The sequence below is a fragment of the Seriola dumerili genome, unplaced genomic scaffold, assembly GCF_002260705.1.
Source record: "Seriola dumerili isolate Sdu_G_001 unplaced genomic scaffold, Sdu_1.0 BDQW01001389.1, whole genome shotgun sequence".
Taxonomy (NCBI): domain Eukaryota; kingdom Metazoa; phylum Chordata; class Actinopteri; order Carangiformes; family Carangidae; genus Seriola; species Seriola dumerili.
In genome coordinates, this window is record NW_019175644.1 from 912,372 (window position 1) to 934,703 (window position 22,332).

The window sequence follows — 22,332 nt, forward strand, 5'->3', positions numbered from 1 at the left end:
TACTGTGAGAAAATATATGCACAGTTTATTGATAGATGCAAATAAGTGAGGCACACACAAAATAATTCAAATCAATAATGTATTAGCGGTGAGATCAGACCATGTTTTTTCCTCTTCAACATTAGAAACATCTGTCATGGACAAAAACCTGCATGCAGGTGGTTTAATTCTCTTCTCTGGACTTTATTAGGAAAAATTCTTTGTTGGAGATAAAAAGTTCATAACTTGAAGCATCCTCTGCAGCCTACGCAGAACATAGGAGAAAAAAAACAAGACAGGCCCAGCTGCTGCTGTGCCAAAAAAACCCAACATAATTTGATAATCCACATATTAAAATAAACACAGAAATTCCAGTGACTACTACAGGATAACAAATTATATCATAAATATTTTTTAACTGCTGCTCATATTCATGGCTTTTTAAGACCTGCTTGGGCTCATTTTTTTCTAATATCATCTACAAATAACTGTACAAAGTCGTTTCTAGAACATTCTGTGAAAGGCCAGTTTCACAAAGGACAAATGATCAGAAATATTTACATTTGGCTTCCGAGTCACTGTAACATATACAAAGAACAAAAGGCACTGTGACAAATGTTAAAACATTTAAATATATACTAAAAAGTAAGTATAGGGAAGAACTGGGCATCGTCCATTCAGTGGAAGAAATCGCTAACGTTGAAAATTGTTTTGTCAATCCGATTTATGTTGAGTTGTGTTAGACAGTATGGATTATCATTAATTTATACCGAGTCTATTCATTATGCAGTGCTGCCTAACAAGGCCTGTGATAACACACATTTAGGGGAGGCTGCGTCCATCAGTCCAACTAGTAAAACCAGTATCCAAAGAGGAATGGGCATCCTTCTATGGATGTGGTTAAAGACAAGTTTGTGTTGTTAACACAGTACAGCACTGTGTGCCCATGAATAAACATATGACGGAGAAGGTGCAAAACTGTACGTTTGCTACTGACCTCATAGTTTTATTAAAATATCAGGCAAAATAAAAGTTAGCTGCACATTCAAACTAGACACAGCATTACTTCGCAAAGCTGGCTGACATTATTATTATCCTGTTCTCAGTGGTAAAATGTCTCAATTGATATTTAATAAATACACAAAATACAGTGTCAAACATGAAACTTTGGTAAGTGTATTATAGAATTATGAATACTGTCTATATCCGTCTTTTTTTTTTTTTTTTTAACTGATGGATTTATCAGCACAAGGCTGTGAATGTTTTAGTGATTTTGTCAATATGTCTGTCACTGTATGCCCAAGTTTTCAAGTCATTTCTTCGTTAGGCTGACAACAGTCTGTGGCGGGATACTGTTGGTGTAAAAGGTTCAGAGTGGACGGCTAGGTTGATGCATGGCTCTCATGCATGTAGCAGTAGCGCAAACAGGTGGGCAGGTTTCACAGTATCTCCAAAGGATCACACTGTCTGGACCCATCCATAGTGTCTGGACATTAACTTTAAACTTATTGGTCTTTCCTCATACACACATTCACAAATTCACACATTGCTTTGGCTCCACTTACACACACTTTTAACCCTAAAGTGAGCCATTACTTTAGTGAGTACAGCAGTTCAGCAGTATGGCAGAGAGACAAAGGGTGAGCCGAGGAAAAGTACTGACAGCACAACCAGTCCTCCAGCTCCGCGTTCCTCTCTGGCTCCAGTGAACGCTCAGCGAACTTCATCATCAGCAGGGCTCGTTTCACATCCAGCCAGTTGAGGAGACCCTCGTGTCGGGATCCGTCAATGAAGCTTCCTCCGTGTCCGTGTCTCTCCAACTGCTGCTCCATCAGGTCCTTCCTGGGGCCCCAGAGCAGGCTCTGCAATATGCGTTTGGCCTCCTGGATATGGATTCGTTTGATGGGGTCGGGTTGGAGCAGGAGCTGCGCCAGCCTCTGGAGGCCGGCTGAGTAAAGGGAGACAGAGGGGATGGGGGGCAGTTCCTCACACCGGTAGTCTTGTTCCTTAAGTGCTGGACTCACCTCAAATGGGTTGGATTGGTGGAGGAGCTCATAGATCAAGATGCCCGTCTGGAACTCGTCAAATTTGCGGTACTGGGCTGCTGAGACAATTTCAGGTGCCAGCCTTGCGTGGTCACGTTTGGTGCGAGGGTCCACGTTGGTCGAGGCCGCATCCTCGGAGGAGCGACGTTTGGACTTGGCAAAGTTGCTGATGAGGAGCCGGGGAAGGTGGCGCTGATTGTCTGCACCGCTTGAACCATTACTGGTGCAGTTCTCACTGTTGGTCTGTTGGGGGAACTGGGAGGACCTGCGGTGATGAGGCACCAACAACAAGTTTTCTAGGCAGAGGTCGCGGTGCGTGACTCCATGCTCCTTCAAGTGCTCCAGGCCGTTGCACAGCTGCAGGAGGAGGAAGCAAACGCGGCGCTCGTATACCTCTGGCTGAGTTTTATGGAACGCCTCCCACTCTCGAACAAAGTCAGCTGCTGTCTGCTGGGGGATCTCAGGGGTGATGACCACCACTCGCTCTCGGTCTACCTGTTGGCCCGGTGCAGACTTGGAGGGCTGAGACGGCGATGTAGCAGGTGCGGTGCGCAGAGAGACTTCATCAGAAGGCAACATGCTCTGGGGGACACAGGCGAGAAAGTGTCCACAGTCCTGCTGGAGGTTGAAGTGGGGAGGCATGCTCTGCTGCACTGACAGACCGTAGAGATGGCCCTGTTTGGACTCCATGGATGGACTCTTACAGATCTGGCGAGGTATAAACACAAAGGGCAGTGGGAGGAAGGAATGAAGGAAAGGAGAAAAAAGGGACAGAGAGGGGGGAGAGAGGAATTCCACACAGAGACGGAAAGGGAGGGGAGCCAAGAAACATAAGAAAGGAATGCTTGTTAGTGAAGTTCTAAGGTCAATGCCAAATCAGTTCCTGCTCTAATTCAAGTGAAACCAGTGTCCTAGATGCAGATTTAAACTTAATTTCCAACTGAAAAGCTTTAAAAAAAATAGATAAATAAAAAAGCATTTTTAACTCACAAGGTTATTCCAGGACTGGGTTCAGCTAGTGTTAAAGTAAACCACTACAGCCTCTCAGTGTTTGTCAGTCTTTTGTAAGCAATGGGAGAATTCAAACTAATGAATAACAAACTAACTAAAACTAACTGAATAAAATCTGAATCTCTTAAACAAACATTCAAATGTCTCCCATGAAATTTTAGCATGTCTTCAATGTGCGTTGGGGTCAGATTAATAAATATAATCTCTTCTTTGTGATTAACTGGACTAAAATCTTCTTTCATGTGGTTCACGTTTCAGCCAGCAAAACGTTGGTAATATGTGAATACATAAAGTTACACAAACACAGTGTGGAATACTAATCAATGCTGGTTTCACATTATATAATCACCATTAGTATTATTCTACATTGTGTGGTTGTGTGTGTGTTGGCCTTGACAACAGGGGTTTGTCTGGCTTTAAATCCTGCCTGGAATCTAAAGATTAATTGGGCCTAGAGATATTAAGCAAGAGTGTAGGCACCCAGGCTGTGGCATAATACATACTGTACAAACGGCTGCTGTTTTTTTTCTTACAGCACTAATGACTTTGGGACAAAGGTCAGTGAGACTGAATCCACACCCTACTTTTCTTAGTGGCTGTTTACACTACATGCCCCGAAGGTTTGTGTCGTAGTGAGGACCATCCCATCTGTGGCCTAAGAACAAACACGACCACCACCCGAAATTTTAATCTCCTCACTCTATCCTCAAACTGTCAAATCCCTGCTTAAAAGAACAGTTGACAACACCCACTGTGCAAATTATCCCTTAAAACAACAGTGGAAATGATCTTCAGTTGCTCTGACTGGAGAGACTAAACACTGCAACCAACCACCAACCCACACTTGTTTACACTCCAATACTTATGTTATACTTATTGTGATCTGTACTCAATATTCAAAATCAAGGCCGACCATGAAATGATCATAGGGTTCAAATATCAGCAACTCCATCAGGTTATTCAATAATAATTACATATTAAAAACTGTGTGAGATATCAAGTGATGATGATGCAAAGATATGTACATGTAATTCAGTTTCACTTGAGAACCCTGTTCTTGATATTGTTTATGGTTATTTTTTTCAGCAATAGCCATTTGATGTAAAACTGCTCTTGGTGGAAAAGGGTAGCTGCTGTTGCCACCAGTAACCACAGGAATGGCCAAATCAAACAGGACTGAAATATTAAAAGTTGTATCAAAACAAATTCATAGTATAAAATATCTTTCTACAAATTAGACCCACTAGAGATTACCTTGACAGCGTAGGAGTTGCTGGGGTCGGAGGCACAGGCAGCAGAGTAGTACACAGCATCTCCTGCGTTGCAGCTGGGCTTGTTAGATGTGAGCCTGAACAGAGACCAGTTGCTCTCCTCAAACCTCAGTGGATTCTTCTGGGAGCGGGTGAAGTGATCCTCACATTTTAGAGCCAAGCGTCGTAGGGACTCTGCATAGAGGCCTCCCAGTTTGGAGTACACACCCTCTCTACTGTCAATGTTACTCAGGAGGGTTTGGAGCTGCAGGCTAGAGCCCAAATTAGGTGCCGGGCCTGGTTCTGAGGCGGAGAAGGGCGCACTGAGCTGAGGAGAAGAGGAGCAGGTGATGCTGCCTCGACAGTGCACACCCAGACGCCCGTGAGTCTTCAGCGGCTCATCCAATGTCCGGGACCTCGAGGGTCGGCCTAGCGGGGCATGACAACGCTCCAGGGAATCACTGGAGGAGAAAATGGGCCGTGGGTCAACGGGGCTGGACGGTAAACTGGACCGGGAGGTGATGTCAGCAGGTCGACAGACATTGCTCTCTGAGCCAGTGAACGGGAGGCGTGGGTAGGCTCGGACAAAGGGTTTCCCATTGGTGCTATCGGGAGCCGACACGGTGCGGTTGACCATTTTTTTCTCAGGGAGTGGCGGCGGCTGGTTACTTAGGCTGTTGAAGGAGGGTGGGTGAGGAGATCCTGGAGCTGAGACCACTGGACTTCTGGGAAATGGAGAGGAACAAGACATCCGTGTAGCATCCCGAGAATCTATGAAGAGAGGGAACTTACATCAGCAGGTCTGCCAATCGATTATCGAAAATATACTTGGAAAATAGAAACACAAAGATACAGCCAGAAAACCAAACTAGCTTTGTGGATTCACACAATATATCCTGTGTTTCTCATACCTGAACAGTACACACAGACTGGCATAATCCTGGGTGACAGCTGTGAATTTGATTTATTTACTACTCCCCTTCTGTCACTGCCTACTGCTCAGCCTCAGTGCAAACACGTACCTCGTTTCCTCAAAAGAGCTGGAAATTTCCACAATCCAGGATTCAAGCTGACACTCAAAACATCTTCCATCCAATTATAATCCATTTGTCAATTAAAGACTTAAAGTTGGAACTTGACATTACACTAGAGGAGACAGATACTGAGATAATTGTGCAGTGCAGTCTTCAATAACTGCTTTCACAGAGAGGGGGGGGGGACTGAAAAAAAAGTACTCTGTAGGATGTAGCCAAGCCCTTTTTCCCTCGTTATCATACTCCATAATTATCTCTTCAAACGACATTGGCCAGGAAGTTACAGCAATTACAAGCGTCTGAGCGTCACAGACGTTTAAGGCTGATACGCAAAGACAATTTCTAAACCAAGGACAGATGCCATTCTGAGCCACATCTCAGGTTTGATGACAGAAAGAAATCAACACCAGGTCAAAACTATTCGTATATGTGCACTTGACGAAAGAAAAACAACAGATAAGCTGTCAGACTGCTGCTATAAAACCGTGCAGCACTCCTTTTCCTCTTTTTTCTGTGTCGCTCAGTTTCAGTCTGGACAAAGTACATCTTCATAGTAAAACATGATGAAACAGTATCTGAACAGCAAGACAACTAACGTCAATGGATTTCCCCTAGTGACTTGTATAAACTGGCCTGTAGATCAGATAATCCCCTGGCATCTCAATATATACATGTATCAGTTAAAACCTGTGAAAGTTTCTATTAGAGTCAATGGAGTGGTATTTACCGGTGTCAGCAGTCAGGTTGTCAGTGGAGGCTGTGGGGAGGCTGGAACTGCTCAGGCCCCATGGAGACGAAGTGGTACTCTCTGCTGACCCTTGTTGGCTGCAGCGGTCCAGCTCCATGTTGCTGCCACTCACCTTACTCGACACTCTGTAAAAGAAGAAAACAACAGACACAGTGTAAGTGAATACGATGGGAAAAGAAAGATGTAAACAAACACAACAAATTTTGTGTATATTGTTTCTGCGTCTGCATTGCTGTCTGCCTGTGTACCGCAGTGTCCCGCGGCAGTTTGTCGCAGCAGTAGAATATTTCTTTCTGCATCTGTTTAAAAATGTGGAACCACTCCACTTCCCTGTGAGGTTTTCTTATCTGCACTATGTGTCACTAATAAGTTCATGAGATTGAGCATGCCGTTTCATTTTAAATGACGAACATAGCACTGTTAGGAGTAGTTTCACTTCCTTATTTCAGAGACACACTTCTCGATTCGGTGTAATTGTAACTGTGACAAACAAGCCTTACTAAATCCCCTAATGACATGAGTCTGACAGATGTGGCAATTTAGATTTGTTCTGATATTGGCTCCCTTTTTTGAAGACAGGATAATGGCACATTAGATTTTCCTACATTTCCCAAGATTCCCTGGAGTTAGTTGCTTTAAAGACACACTGTAACCTGAGTGAGAGCGAGTGCAAGGACCCACTGCCTGGAGGATTGAAATCTTAACCTGTGTCAGACTAAAGCAGGATTTGACAGTAGCACAAATAGAGAGCAAACAAAATGACTCCAGTATTGTCAAATACATAGCAATAGCTATTTACAGTTTATGAATATTAGCTACCATTAGCCACACTTAGCTACTAGAACAACTAAAGCTGTAGCAGCAAAAGCCCTGTGTATATTGAATCCAGCAAGGGTGCATTTTATTTCTTATCTTCTACTATTAATTTATTCTTTCAAAAGTTACATAATCTCCCTTGAATCAGAAACTGTTAATTTCTCTTAATTCACTAGACACCAGCTTTGCATTCTCCTTCTCGGTTTGTCTGTCTACCACGATGGCTGCTTATAATACCAATGAAAACTGTGCATGAGGAGACTATCTAATCAAGGTGACCAATTAGGCTGAGTGACAGCCTTTCACTTGTCTCATTATACCCGCTAATGGCTCAGGGAAACACGGTCCCATCCCATCCCATCCCTTCATCTCTCCTTCCTCTCTCCTTCCTCTCCTCCATCACAAAATGACTCCTCTATCCATTTATCTGCTGGCCCCTGACTTCAATTCCACCATAAATCAGCAGAACAAACAGACGAGGAGGAGAAAGGAGAAAGGGGAGGAGCACAGGATGGAGACAAAGGGTTAGGTATTCTCTCTGGGCAGTTAGCTAAAGGATCTGCTATCGTTTTACAGACAAAAGAGCCGTGATGAAAGGCAGTGGAAATGCTGAGGCAGAGGAGAAATGGTAATGGGTGCAGGGATTATGGGTCTGTGTACATGTGTGCACCTGTGCATGTCTTGCTCTAGATCTCTGAGATTTGTGTCCAAAACATGAGATTTTCTGTGATGAAAGAATGCCATTGCTTGATGTCCTGTGGGAGGATGTGCGTGGCTGAATGAGCCTTCTGATTAAGGGCATCCAAAAAAAAACAAAAAAAAAAAAACACCTTTTCTCTGATTAGGACTGCATCTAAGAAAGTACAAGCATTGCACTGTAAGATGCAATGCAAGTAGTACGTATCTTCATTATCAGTTAATCTGACAATCCTTTTCTTAGGTAAATAATAATTCGGTTTAAAAAATGTTGGAAAATAATGTCCATCACAATTTCCCAGAGCCCAAGGTCAAGTCAGAAACCTAATGATATTCAGTTATTTTAAAGTCACACACAGGAAAGCAGCAAGACGGAAAAGAGAATCATTCAACCAAAATATTTGTGATATGGCTTCAGCAGTGCAACCGTTCAGTCAGTATTTAGACAAATGATTTTAGCTTCGTATAAAATGCAGGTTATCATGACACCAAAATGCACCATTCATCAGGATTTTCATCACCGTGCTTGGAATGCCCAGTTCTAGCCTAAACATCTATTAATAGCATCTTGATTGCCTATTTCCTCAGAATAGATTAAATGTCTACGTGAGACATCATGATCGCCACAGTAAACCTGTCAGACGAGGTTTGTATTCCGCAATCAGCCCAGCAACGACGGTAACCCAGATTTAGAATGTAAACAATCATGCTACAGTAAACACACTGTATCTGTTGACACATATGCTATTCTGACATGTGTGTGTGTGTTTGTGGTATTAATAAAGCTGTGTGAGAGGAGCAGGGGGAGTTTTTAAAAAGGGATCAGACTGGGGTTACAGCTAACTAGCCACAGAGAGCAGCGGGACGGTGTAAAATAAGACACAAACTATACTGAAATATTGTTGTTGTTGTTGTGGACCAGGCTCACACAACTGGTTTCACTTCTTGACTCTTATTTAGTGTCTTCTCTGTGGTGAATGATGACATTTGAAAGACATAGTGCTGGGTGTCCTCTGATTGCATCCTTTGGGTGTGCAAAATGCTCACAAACATTATTTTATGCAGCATTAAGAGTGATGAAACAAAACCCTGTAACCTGATTACACCCAATACATTCATATTCAGAGTTTTGTTTCACTGGGGTGGGGTTAAGTAGGAAAGCAGGCTGACTCAGATTTGACTCATATAGGAGGTGGAGGTGGTATCATGAACACCTGTACCATGTAGTCCAATCCCCTTCAACAGCCATGCAGCAGACACAGCCTCTGTTAAAATTAAAATAGCAGTCAGAGAGAAACTGATTTAACTGCACTTTTTTGTTGTATTGGACAAAATTATATTCTAAGATGTTCCTTTTCTATTATGTAAAGACTCACAAAGGTTGTTATCTATAGCATAGCTGTTGTATTGGATTGCCTTCTTTTGTGCATGTTGTCCAACCTCTATATGTTACAAAATAGTGCAGAAAAGAAAGACACCCATTGTTTCTTTACTGGAATGGTAGGATAGTTACTACGGCTATATAGTCATATAAACCAAAGATCCATTAATGTTTGACACCAATTCTTTTTATCTCTCCCAACTTGCCCCAGCCTTGCCTTGTTATCTTCTTCTCTGTCAGCCAGCTCCTTCCCTTATTCACTGCAACCCACTTTCATTTTTTTTCTTACATTATATCATATTCTGCAAATGTAATTTTTGGTGCTCCTCTCCCTAACACACTTTGTCTATAATCTATTTCACATCTCAAGCTCTTCATTTTACCACAGTTTTAATCCGGGCTCAGGGTGCGTTAAAATGAAAGAATAAGATCATCTCAGCAGAAAAGGATTATAAGAGACTAGTACAAGAAGCAAAAGCAGAGCGGAAATACAGAATTAACAGAAAGTTGACCACATGCCACAGTCACTGCACCATTCTGAGGCACTTCTGAATTGTGGTTTATTCCGACCCTTCTGAAACACGTTCAAACTCTGACACCACTTTCCTATGTAAACAAGAACATCACCATTTCCTTTTACAAGTCTAATGATAGATGTGTCGTCAATCTTGGTGTCTTGATGAGGACACATATGAAAAGAAGTTGCCATCAGGTGCCTACCTCATGCTGGAGAGGCAGAGGTCCTTGTCGGGCTGGCGGGCACAAAATGCCCTTGGATCAGACCGGCGGCTCTCTAAAGCCCCGCCATGTGTAGTAACACAACCCTGGTTCCACACGAGTCATATGTGTATTTAAAGTCTGTCTCAGCAGGAAAAGCAACAGCACCCATTAGATGCGCAAAATAAAAGCACCCGTATCCCATATGTAGCATTCACTCATTGACCTAGTAGTTCACTTTAGAGCAGCTTCAGGTCTGTCAGATGGCAACAAGATGCTATCTGTTCTGCTGCAGAGAGGGGATCAGGATGGCTCTGTGGAGGGAGGGGCAGCACGTCTTGGAACAGTAGTTTAGAGAGCAAAAGGAAATTCACACCCAAGTCAAACTCAATGGGCTTGAATCCACGTGGCTGATCTATAAATTCTACTTCTATTGGTGGCGACCGACTGCCAGACTGGGACAGTTTGGGAGTTGCCAGGGGCAACAATCTGTTCGCTAAAAGCCCCTCCCTTTGGCAACCTTCACTGACCAGTTGACACGCCTTCCTTGTTAAAGAGTACTTACTCACACACTAATGCATGACACAGACACATGCACAAACATGCACGCCTCTTAGACTGACCCCATCACATGATATGTAGGTTGACCTCTTACAAGGAGTACAAGAGGGAAACTTTTGGTGTTTTCCACTGTGACCAAAGGCTCTGGGAGGCAGATTTTTCAAACCATCTGTGGCTTTTAAATGATTCAGCACATCAAAATGCTGCTTCACAGGGTGCATGTACACATTTTTTTTTTTTGTTTTGATTTTATTCCACACAAAAGACGAAGTTTCGGTTGCTTTGCTGGCAATATTTAGATTCTTTTTTCCTGCACCACTTCGCCGTTGAGTTTCCAGTACATGCCTGGTGCCCAGGGACACTTGTTGATTAAACACACTAAACCCGCCGATAAACTTGGAACACCAGAAAGCCACAACTGTCGCTGGCTGGCTTGAGTCGTGTTCCCACATGTGTCTCAACAAGGTGTATTTTTATCAGCGCAGAATGTCGGCAATGTCATAACAGGAGAGATGGGCCCTTACTAGAATTACCACAAACATAAGGGCCCTTGAAATGTGATCAGCAATATGTGTTTTTGATAGTAAAACAGTCCCACTTAGATTTTGCTGACTCGAGCAGCTGAAGATGGTAGAACATCTGCTCTTCTTGAGGAAGTCACAGTCGTGTGGTACACCTCATCATGCCGTACCAGACAAAGCAAAGTTTATTCTGAGGAGATCATTTGATCCTCTATAACTGCGACACAAGGCCTCTTTTCTGTTTCCACTTTGGGTAGCTGACTCAGACAGTGTGTGTATTCTTAGCCTACTGCAGACTCAGGTTAAAGCACGTGTGCAAATGTTACCGATAATAAATGGCTATGTAGGCTAGGAGCCTTGTGTAGAATAGGTCACGATAGTGCAAGTCTTGAACAAAGGGGAAAATGTTTATTGAGTGATGGAATTAGTTATAAAATCAGTTTTAAGTATAAAACCTTAAAACAAGTTTGCAGCAGCAATGTGGACAGCAAGAATTTAACACCCAATCATGCCAACAGTGCAAATATGAAAATGATCTTCCTCAAAGATGCATCTGAACGCCTGCTAATGACAGCTTTGTCGCTGTATGACAATATCAATGGAACAAGGCCTGTTTTTTTTTTTTTTTTTTTTTTTTTTTACAGTTCTGTCTATTGAGCTGCAGCCAAAACAAATTTACAGTAACGTGACACAGAAGGGGACTATTTAACAGACCCATTTTGCGTGTTAATTAGAATTGAAAAAGTCACGTTACTTGCATGAATAGAACAAGGCATGCATTGAGGGATATGCCTGAACAGTTTGAATGATCACAAGGCGCTAGAATGGAGGCTGATTCAAGGCTGAATAATGATGCTATGAAAGGAGAAGGCACAATAAGATTCACACAAATCCCTGCAGTAAGATGCATGTATGTGCAGTCACGGGCAATGCACTGTAGCTTCTGTTCCATCAGCACCACCAATATTATATATATACCGTCCCCAACAGAGAGCAAAAATGCATTTATGCTTTTAGACTAAGTGCGCCTTGTAAGTGCTAAATTATGTAACATAATGAAACCACAATGTCATGACTGAATTACAGTACCATTAATTCTACTGCAAGTCATTAGGTAGGAAACCTGAGGACAGGCACGCAAATATGTGCTATAATGGGAAGTTCAAGTTTGATAAATGCATAGGAACCATCTTACAGAGAGTGTATAGTATGCTAGTGTGTAATTAAACCTCTATTAGACTTTTCCTTTTACATAGCTGCCTCATTGTAAATAATATGTAGCCTCTTCCTCTGCTGTATTTACTGTGCTCTGCCCTTTTTTTTTTTTAGCATAAACGGTATTATGAGAAATGTATAGTAGGTAGGAAATTACATATAAACAGAAGATTTTGAAGAGCTGAACGTTTTCATCTGTACTAAATAAAGCTGCGTGTAACATTAGGAATTTACTTTAAAAAATGAAACTCAAGGAAACTGAATAATGACAGTGATATTCAATTAATAATCACTTAGTCATTTGTCCTTTATCTTGAGATTCTTGTCATCATGTGGTCACAGCTTCCCAAATGTAAAGAGCTGTTTACTTTTCACTGCTTCATATTTAGAATATTACATGTTTACATTTTTGAAGTGAATAATTTTCTATTGGTCTATCTATTGGTCCGGTTGTCAATATTACAGCATGACACCTTGGGCTCTGCTAACTTCTAATTGGCATTTTGTCATTACCTCTGACATTTCACTGACAGCACGAGTAACTAAAAAAGATTAATCAATAATGAAAATAAACATGTATATTTCTGATATTTATCAAATGTAGTCCTACGCAGATACAGTACAAGTGTTCTATCCTAATCGAGGGATAATAACTGAATGTGTAAAAACAAAAAGTTCTTTGTCGTTCTTACCTGTGCAGTTTCTTAGGTGGGGGAGGTGGTGGATTGGGCTCATTGTTGGCAGTTCCCTTCCCTGCTGCCAGCAGCTCTGATGAGCCGCCATGCAACGTTTGCTTGGCCGGCATGCTCCCGTTATGCTTGCCCTCCTCCTCTGCACCGGTGCCCTCAGTCTCCCCCTGACAGGCACCATTGTTGGGGGCAGCCGGGGGGGCCGTGCCTGGCTCTGTCATCGGAGGGGGGCTGCTGTGGGCCTTCCAGTCCCTGGCCTCCTTCCAGACAGCGGCACCATTGACCAGGCCTGTCACCCGAGAGGTTGTCCCCGGGTTGGTGGACAGCTTCTTCTTCTCCCCCTCTTTCCGCTCTCTGTCCTCGTCCTCCTCTTCTTCCTCAATGCAGCAGTTCCAGCCAGAACTGTGGTGGTGGGGCTTGTGCCAGCGTTCGGATGCTGCACTGTGGGGCTCTGTATGGACCTTGAAGTGGCCCTCTCTAGCAGAGACGAGGAAAAGCATGGGGAGTTCAGGGAAAGGGACGGGAGATGAGATGGATGGTGAGAGGCTTGAGGTGCCCAGTCTGGGGAGTTCGGGAAGAGGGACTGGAGAAGACATGGATGGTGAGAGGCTAGAGGTGCCCAGTTTGGGGGAGCGTGTGTTCCTCTTTGGGGGAATGGGTGGGCTAGACTGAGGCTTGGGGTGGAGAGTAGGGTTGAGGCTGGCTTCTGTGGTCAGAGAGGGTGCGCTGTGGCTGGGGCTGGGCCAGCGGAAGGCTGGGCTGCTGGGGTCTTTACGTGCCGTGGGGCTGAAATGGCACTGGGTGCTGACAGCTGAATCTGGGCTGCTCAGGTAGAAAGTCCTGTTGTTCTCCTCTGTGTGAGCGGCCATTACAGTGATGGTGGCCCGTTGACTGTCTCCTGAAAGCTCAGGCTCAGAGCAGGACGAGTTCTTACTCTGGTTTGGGGACTCAGGATGGGACTGCACTTCATTTCCTTGTGGCTTGCGCTTTTTCTTGGTGCTCTCTGCATAAATGGGTTCTGAGCTTGGCTGTCCATTGGGAGAGTGGGGAGCTGACTGAGGGCTACCCATGGCTGGTGAACTTTGGGGGCTGCCTGACCTGACTTGTCTTCCTCCCAATCCATCTGCCCCAGGAAGTGAGTCTGTACTGCTACGATAAGAACAAGAGGAGTCTGATGTGCTGGTCTGTTTTGACAGGACGGGAACAGAGCGGAGGGCTGGTGGGGGACTGTGTCTAGTGGTGTCCACACTTAAAGTTGTGGTGGGGAAAGTGGTAGAAGTGCTGGAGGTCTTAGTGGTAACAGTAGCAGTACTAACACTGCTTGTACCATTGCTATGAACTGGACTGGAAGACACAATATCCACTGATGAAGGTATCTCCACAGATGCCTGATGGGCTTCCTGATAATTTGTCTTGGTAGTCAAACCGCTTCCGTTATAAGTGCTCTTGGTTGTAATAGCGGCCGTACTAATCTGCTGCCTTCGGGTGTCTCCATTGGCGTTCTTCTTTAAACTCTGAGAACCTCTACCCTCCTCCTGGGTGACAAAGATACTGCCAATGATCTTGTGACAGCCATTACTATCAATATAAAGAGATGACAGGTCCAACAGCTTCTTCACGCCCAAACGCTCAACCGGGCTCTTTGTGTTCTCCTGTCGAACAAAAACATGAGCAGACATTAAAGACAGGTACAGACAGAAAGAAACTCCAAGGTTTGATACAGGAAAGAGACATTTAAGAAATTCACCTGCTCTATGTTCATGTTGACATCAGTCGACTCGTTGGTGTCAAGGCTCATCATAGTGGGTTTGACAGCGATGGTTGGCTTGCTGTAGGGTGAAGGTGCTGTTACTCCAGCTTCTTCATCGCCTCCCGGGCTGCTCTTCAAACAAGCGGCTGGCACGCTGCCATCCAGTCCGCCGACAGTCTTGTGTGCACTAAGCGGGTGGAAGCAGTTCTTACAAGAGCCGGGTTTCCACACGTGTTCTGCAAAGTCGCTGCACGCTGACATCTTTGGTTTACTAAATCGGGTGTTGTCAGAGGTGGCTGTGGGAGGATCTGGGAGATATGGGATGAACTGTCATGGCTGGGCCACAGAAGGTTGCAGCGTCACAAGATGTTCACAGGGCAGTATGCAAAGGAGAGAAAAAGAAGAGGAGGTACACTGTTAGAAGAATGAAGTCATGAAGTCTATGTAGTTGCTTTTTGCCCATAGGTTGTCATGATCATAATCTCACGTCTTTGTGACCATGTGAAATTTACTGTATTGCATACGAAACAAGGACTTTATCTAAAGGCTTCATCTATCCCATCATTTCTTCTTCTACACTTTACAAATAACATAACGATTCTGATTTTCAAAGCATAATTTTGTGCATGTCACTGAACTTATTAAGTGGATTGAATTTCAACCATGATATTAGTCATCCCCATTAAATACAGTTTATTTACCAATGTCATATAAATTCAGTGTTTTTGCTATTCATTCAGTCATTGCAGGCTGCTGACTGTTTAGTACCAAAGGAAACAATCAACTAGTTCTACACAATGAGGCACTCAGATTTTTAAATTGGGAAAAAGAGAGCATGGGTATCGGATCTGTACTTGATAGATGCCCTGAGTTGAAGTATTGGAATCAGCATCAAGAGAGAAAAAGTTTTTTTTTTCTGAGATGTATGATTCTGAGTGAAGATACATCTTTTTAAAAAAATCAGGTTAATAATGAAATACAATTATTCAAACATCTCAGTGAAATTGTAAAGGCAGTGATGAGAGTCCGAACTGACAAGTGTCTCGAAGCTCATAGAAGACCTCCGTTAGGATATTAGTGTCATCTGCGGATGTAACCTAAGAAGAGCCGGTGTGTGCTGTGCTACTTGTTCCCATGGCCTCCTAAATTAGAGGGTATGTGGTTTCTGTTCAACCAAAGGGCCTGCCGGTGTGAGCCTTGAGACATAAAAGCCCTCCAGAGTCCTCTGCAGCCCCCGACACGCTAGAAGAAGACGGAGGAGCCTCAAGCATCCCGGAGGTCGGAATGTCAGGAATGTCTTAAGTCTCACCAGGGTGAGTCTCACACCCACGATAACCTCCCTTCCCCCTTCCCCACGCGCTCACACACACACACCTCCCACTCCACATGTGTGTCCTCCTTCTCTCACAAACAAACTGGCTGACACACACACACACACACACACACACACACACACACACACACACACACACACACAGACACACACCATCTTCCTTTGCCTCTCTTGTGTCCTGTTTAACTGGACTGACAGTGAGAAGATCAACAACATTTCAGAGGGATCATTTGTTTCCTTGCATCTGAGTGTCCCTCTTTATGTTCTTTTCACACCTTTAATTGCCTCTCAACAAGGTGCCGCAATGACACACAGCAACATTAGCTCACTACCTAGACTCATTATCTGGAAAAAAAAAAGAGGAGGCATGAGGATGAACAATTACTCCCCTAATACAATAAAAAAAATTGTCTATATATGCACCCCATTTAGTCATAGTGATTCTTGATTTCTAAATCTTACATTCCCTTATTGACTAAAAATACCAGGACACAAGATACAGACAGCAGTGCTTGAGCCTTGTGCTAGGACTACTGGTAATTCATGACTCTAGTATAACATAACTCCAGTATAACTATAGGAATGAGGAGTTTTCCTGTTGGCAAAGATAATGCATGTTTACATTTGTCTTTGTTCTGTCTGACTCAGTTTGGGCAGGAAAGCATAGCCCACTGTTTGTTTAACTGTTCCTGCGACAACAGAGGAAACCGAGCCTTGCCTAACATCTTATGGCATTGTGCATGAGTCATATGAAGTGATGACTGATCGGGGATACACAGATCTTTAGGCTACTAGGCCTGTTGCTTAAGACAACAGACTGACTGTCAGTCAAGAGCATGTCTAGGGGGTATTCTGGGACGACCGGACAATAACAAAGCATAGACAGACAGAGCACTGGTGTGGGAAGTTTATTAAGTTACCAAACTGACAGTGTAGTCCCTGAACTGGGGCAGTTTGGTCTCTGTTGTTCCACTTTCCCTGCAGTGAAATAACTGACAAAAACAGAGGAAGACATGACAGAGGTTCATCTGAAATGTCCAACATTTTTGTGCTCTGTCTTGTACTCTCACATCTCAAACTGAACCTTGTTCAGCCCTCCTTGTTTGAACAGAGATAGACCCTGCTGTCTACATTCCCCACACCTTCTCAAGCTCAAGGTCCAATATTTCTCACTTCCTCTTGTAAAAACACACACACACACACAAATATACACACACACACACACACCCAGACACACACACACACACACACACACACACACACACACACACAGAATAACCAGAAATTCAGCCATATGACAAAATTCAAGACCTGCCTTCAATATAAAACTCAGACTGTAAAAAAATATCTCATGAGCATGTGACAAGTCAGGGCGCCAGAAAAATAAGATGAGCGCAAGAAAAAGTGAGTTGAGGGTGGAAGTCGGTCTGATGTGGAATTTGTAGTTTAGGGTCACCTAATAAAGGCATTATGAACCTTGAAGTCACAAGCCCTGTGTCCGTATGACCTCTGCACATATACACTGCTGCTTGGCCACTAGATGTCTCAAAAACACATCCACTTTTGCTGAGGAATTAAAATCTACTATCCTAATCTGAGGGAATCTGAACACAGCAGACTGGAAGCTAAAATTGCAGGGCTGCTTGAAACAAACTAGGGGCTTGCTTTGAGCTAACAGACTGTAATGCATTAAAGAATGCAGTCAGGATGCAATGGTAGACTGGATGGCAACAGTTTAAATAGCCCAGCAAGGAAGTAAACAGCCCACAGATATGGTGACCGGAGGAGTAATTAAGTTTCAGGTTAGAGGGCTTATCAACACTCAACAGCTGCTGAAACTGCACTTTGCCTGAATCCTTCTGCAGGAGCAACCCCCCCCCCCCCCCCCTTAAACACATCAGCACACATGCTACAAGTGGGGCAGCTTCATGAAGCACAGGTCATCTGATGGTTGTTATTATGCTAACCTTACTGTACCATAATTCACTGCATTAACTTGCTGGCTCTTTTTTTTATTATTTTTTTTTTTTACTAAACTGGTGTACCATGTCAAAAACAAAAGCCCACAAAGAATGAATTGAATGAAATGCCCATGGAAATAATTATACAACCTATGGTCAACATTACGCTCTGATAAGCAGGGCATATCAGTGTGTGTTCGCCCACTTTGAATACAAATTCTTTTACTAGCAACATTTGTCACGCCTGCCTCACTCACACGGCCCATTCATTCATTCTGGAGGGGAGGGGAGGGGGACATACAACCTGCTTCTTCGATACTCAGGAGGAATTTCCGCCAAAACTTGTGACCTTCTCACTAATGTCTCAAAACTTCCACCTTAAGACAGTTTATCTGAACGTTTTACTATACACCTAGACCTGAACAAACACTCGGCATAAGCCAAACACCCCCACGTGTTTCGGCTTGAGCCTCCGTTTTCTTGGTTTGATCATTGAAGATTTGGCTACCAAACACTTGCTACCAAATTTGGTTTATGGCGGTTTACAGTAGCAGGGGAAAAAAACCTTTCAGTCCTCGTAATTTGTGGAAACTGGTGAAATGGCAGTAGTTTTTATCACATAGACAGAAATTTTAACTGTAACAACTCGGCTCAACCTGTATCACTGAACCAATAACAGAGGTGTAAATGAAGGGGGAAAAAAGGAAAACGAAAGCCAGCTACAATGTAACCATGGTAAAGTAGCCAAGGTTATCTACTGGCTACTGACTGACTGATTGACTGACTGCTTACCTGCTCGGACTTTCTCTTCCCTGGCAACACAAAAGGTCTCCAAAAAAAAAATAAACAACTGTATCGTAACTGCTCTTCGGGTTCCCACAGGAGCCGATATCCAGCTTTTATGTCTTCACGTATCCCACATGCGACAGGTTAATGGCCCAGGAGACGAGTGTGTCTGTGTGTGTGTGTGAGCTGCTGCTGCAGGCTGCTGGTTTCGGCTTCAGCCGGGCACGTTACCGCCGCCTCTGCTGCTTCTGCTGCTGCTGCTGCTGCTGTTGTTGTGCTGTGCAGAGGTGGAGTGCTGAGGCGGAGCAGGAGTCCTCTGCAGCAAGCATGGAGAGAGAGCACAAGGAGGTGGGAGGAGCTCCTCGCCAACCATGCAGTCTGGTCAGTAGCCACACTCACAGATTTTCATTAAGGCTTTTGTCCTAGTAGCTGTCATAAGGATGTTTACACAACCCAGCTTTCAGCATGTCAGAGATGTACACATGACATGTTTTTGCAAATACTGTAAATCCCCCAGTATTTTTTTTTTAAAGTTGCAGCTTAAAGCTACAAAGGATGCATGGTTTCACAAAAAAGGAAAGAAAACACTTGGTTAAAAACACAATTGTGCTGTGCATGTTTTTTCCGCGAGCAATCAGTCTTGTTCAGAAGCTCTTTGGTTGTGGGGAAGGTGGATGTATACCAACTTCCATGGTTTTTTTGCTGCCACTTCCCTCCTGCTACCCCCTGGTCTGCTGCTGCCTCTGTTCATCATGGCTGGGGTGACAGAGTGATAGAAAAACACTGCCGCTGCTGCTGAGCCAGGCCGAACCCCTGCTGGTTTCCATTACAGGCAGCAAAAGGAGAGGCAAAACTCACAGAGTGACAAACACAGCCGCTGCGCTGGATGAAGGCAGTCATCCATAGAGATTAACCTTTTAACTGAGCATGTCCTCTGATGTCTTAGTGAGAAATAACACTCAAACAAGGTCTTATCTGTTGGCCTTTTGACTTATTTAAAAAGAGCCACTGAAACAACTTTAGATTCTGCTGTATTTTTGTGTTGTGCTGTCTGTTCTGCTCTTTTTCTTCATAGTTTGTCATGAGGACGCAAAAAAAAAAGTCCTCGGATGGAGAAAAATGGCAGGGAAAACACAGCAATAGATCTCAGGTAGCCCTTTCCTCAACTCTGAGCTTCACATTTGTCCTACCTCCTGTGAAGGAGACATCTATCCATATGAATTAATTGGACACATAACCCTCCAGTTTCCTGAGCCTCCTGCAAGGATTTATAGCAGAGCTGAGACAATCAGCATAAGTGGCACAGCAGAGACTGGATCCTGGAAAAGTGATATCTTTTACAAGACCACCTGTTGAATTTGGAGAGCGTGACAGTCCTCTCAAGAGGATTAAGAGTTGCATTGCATCTATTTTTGGCAGTACAGAGCACATAATAATTCTGCTAATGGGGTAAATCAAACAGCTTGTGCTTTGCATAAAAATATGGAAGGGAAGCTTCTAGACACATTCCGCTATTTATACTGGGCCCGTTTGTTCAGGCATGGATTAAATTCTTGCAGCAAGTCACATAATATCCTTTTCTTGTACTGATGTGTATCTGTGCTAAGAATCGTCTCGTGAACTGTGTGTGGTGTCAGTCTGCAAATCCACTGGAAAGGCTGTCATATAAATCTGTTATCTAAGATAAGATACATAAAATTTTCTGTCAGGAGAGATGAGATTTTATTGCTGAGATGTTGTGGGAACCTCCAAATTAGAGGAGCACAGCAGGAGGGGTGGAATCGCTTATGAACAGTGCAGTATTGGAAGACTTTTTCCCACATCATTTCTTCAGTTGAAATTACATAGTGAAGGAAATCACTGGAGCGACTTAGAGACAAAGACTGAAAAGCAGTGGTGGTTCTAGCTTGTATGGTGCCCTGGGCAAATACCCCTCTCAGCCCCCCTGCCCCAGCTACAACTGAAGACACACTATTAAATTATAATAAATCAAATATAATACTAGATAGGTATAAAATCACTGTAATGTGTCTGAAAATATCTCTTATTAAGAGTTACTTAAGTTATTAAATATTCTGATGATATTCCTGTTAATCTGCTAAAATATTACTGAAAATATTCTTCTAAAAAATTATCATTAAAAGCTAAATAAATGATAGATACCAAAATAAAGTAACAAGAATAGAAAGAGTCTCTGTCTCTCTTATATACACACAAATAACATAGACAATCAAATTACTAAACTGCACAAATCCTTCACCCACACATAAATTAACAAGAGAACCTACTTATTTTTTGAACCTGACCTTTAGTAGCAAAATTATATACAATCATAAATACCAAAATAAAGTAACACATGTAGGTCTCTCTTTCTATATGTTTATATAGATATAGATATAGATATATAGATACCAATATAAACAAGACACACAGGTGCTGGTGTACAGACTAGTTTATTATTCTAAATGATTTCACAGTATTATGAATGAATTGTGGTTTATTTAGCAGCTTTTCGTGCTGTGACTGATTTTAACAATCGCATTAGTTCTGTACAGAGGTAGAAGTGTAAACTCCCCCTCAGCCCCCACCCCATCTACCACCACCTCTGAGAGTGAGAGAGGACAAACTAGAAATTGATCAACTTCAGCGCTGTTCGGCTCTCGGACGCTGAACCTGTCTCACCTGCAGCAGGTGTGGATCAGCTGATAGAGGAGGACACCTGGGGCCTCATGTACCAAAGCCTTGTGTAGAATTCACACTGAAACGTGGCGTAGGCAACGCACGAAACTGGAAAGATGCGTACGCACCAAAAAATTGTATGAAACTGTGCGTGCACAGGATTCCAGAGATTATGAGAGTATTCAAATCTTTTCCAACTTAACTCGTTAGTTTATCGACGCAAGTAAATGACCTACACAGACAAACAGGAGCTTGTCTGTTCTCTAGTTAAACCGAGAAAAAATGTCTGTTGCTCAAACCACTGAGGAGTAATGACAATCCAAAGACAATGATACAATAATAATAATAATAATAATAATAATAATAATAATAATGATAAATAATGATTAATAATAAATTCTAAATAGATTATTAAATCAAATGTAACAAATAAAAGTAAATCATTTTTTTGCCATGTCGCCCAAATCTAAATCTGTCATTGGTGAAAAGTGTGGTAAAATTTAATCTAATTTGGCTGGATTCTTCCTTGATCCACATATCTATAAATTATTCTTGATAAATTAAAGATGCCATAACTCTGCACATATTGCATGCTTCATACACTTGCGCAGTTCTTGCTTGTGCTGGCATGAGGCTGAAGTTGTCTGTGTACAAGGTGTCCCATAAAACATTTGGAGTTGCTCATCTTTTATAACGTTCCCTTAAATTATGAAAGGAATCAGAGTGACTTAATGTCACACAGAGAGCCTCTGCCACACCGTGCACACTGATGAATTAGCAGTTTGTTGACATGCTGCAGGCTGCTGTGTGAAAGAGAGGGAGACGCTGAGACGGAAGCAACTTTTTTACACACTGCAACATGAGGATGCTGTTGGAGAAGAGCCAATCATAAACTGGTCAGGTCCTGGGCCTCAGATACAGCGTCAGGATGCTGAAATAAGGGCAGCGCCCTGACAGCTCCACATGATGTGTGTTGTTTGTGTCTCTCCTCATCCTCCTGCATTTCTGCACTGTGATCACTATCACACAAGTTCTGATGTCAATGACAAAAAAGATTATATTTAATGCCTGATAATATAGACTGCTCCAACTTTGGATTGGATTGGATGGATTTACATGCCTACATCCATGTGTCCACTGCTTTGCCGGCATTCAGACTG

At 43.1% G+C, this 22,332-nt stretch overlaps 1 protein-coding gene across 1 annotated transcript; it reads right to left on the bottom strand.

Moving 5' to 3' along the window:
- Positions 1-18,734, bottom strand: prag1 (PEAK1 related, kinase-activating pseudokinase 1). Its single transcript, XM_022768076.1, has 6 exons — positions 18,500-18,734; positions 14,411-14,749; positions 12,667-14,315; positions 6,047-6,192; positions 4,290-5,056; positions 1-2,732 (listed from the first exon to the last, which is right to left on the bottom strand). Exons 2-6 carry the CDS (start codon positions 14,672-14,674, stop codon positions 1,572-1,574), a joined length of 3,987 nt encoding a protein of 1,328 aa, XP_022623797.1. The 5' UTR covers positions 14,675-14,749; positions 18,500-18,734; the 3' UTR covers positions 1-1,571.
- Between the last annotated feature and the right edge of the window lie 3,598 nt (positions 18,735-22,332).

Bases quoted from the DNA above. Each gene is read 5' to 3' on its own strand.
- prag1 (XM_022768076.1), bottom strand. From the start codon at position 14,674: ATGTCAGCGTGCAGCGACTTTGCAGAACACGTGTGGAAACCCGGCTCT. The intron at 14,316-14,410 runs GTGAATTTCTTA...TTTGTTCGACAG, and splicing joins TCAACATGAACATAGAGCAG to GAGAACACAAAGAGCCCGGT. The intron at 6,193-12,666 runs GTAAGAACGACA...CTTCTTTTACAG, and splicing joins CCACCTAAGAAACTGCACAG to AGTGTCGAGTAAGGTGAGTG.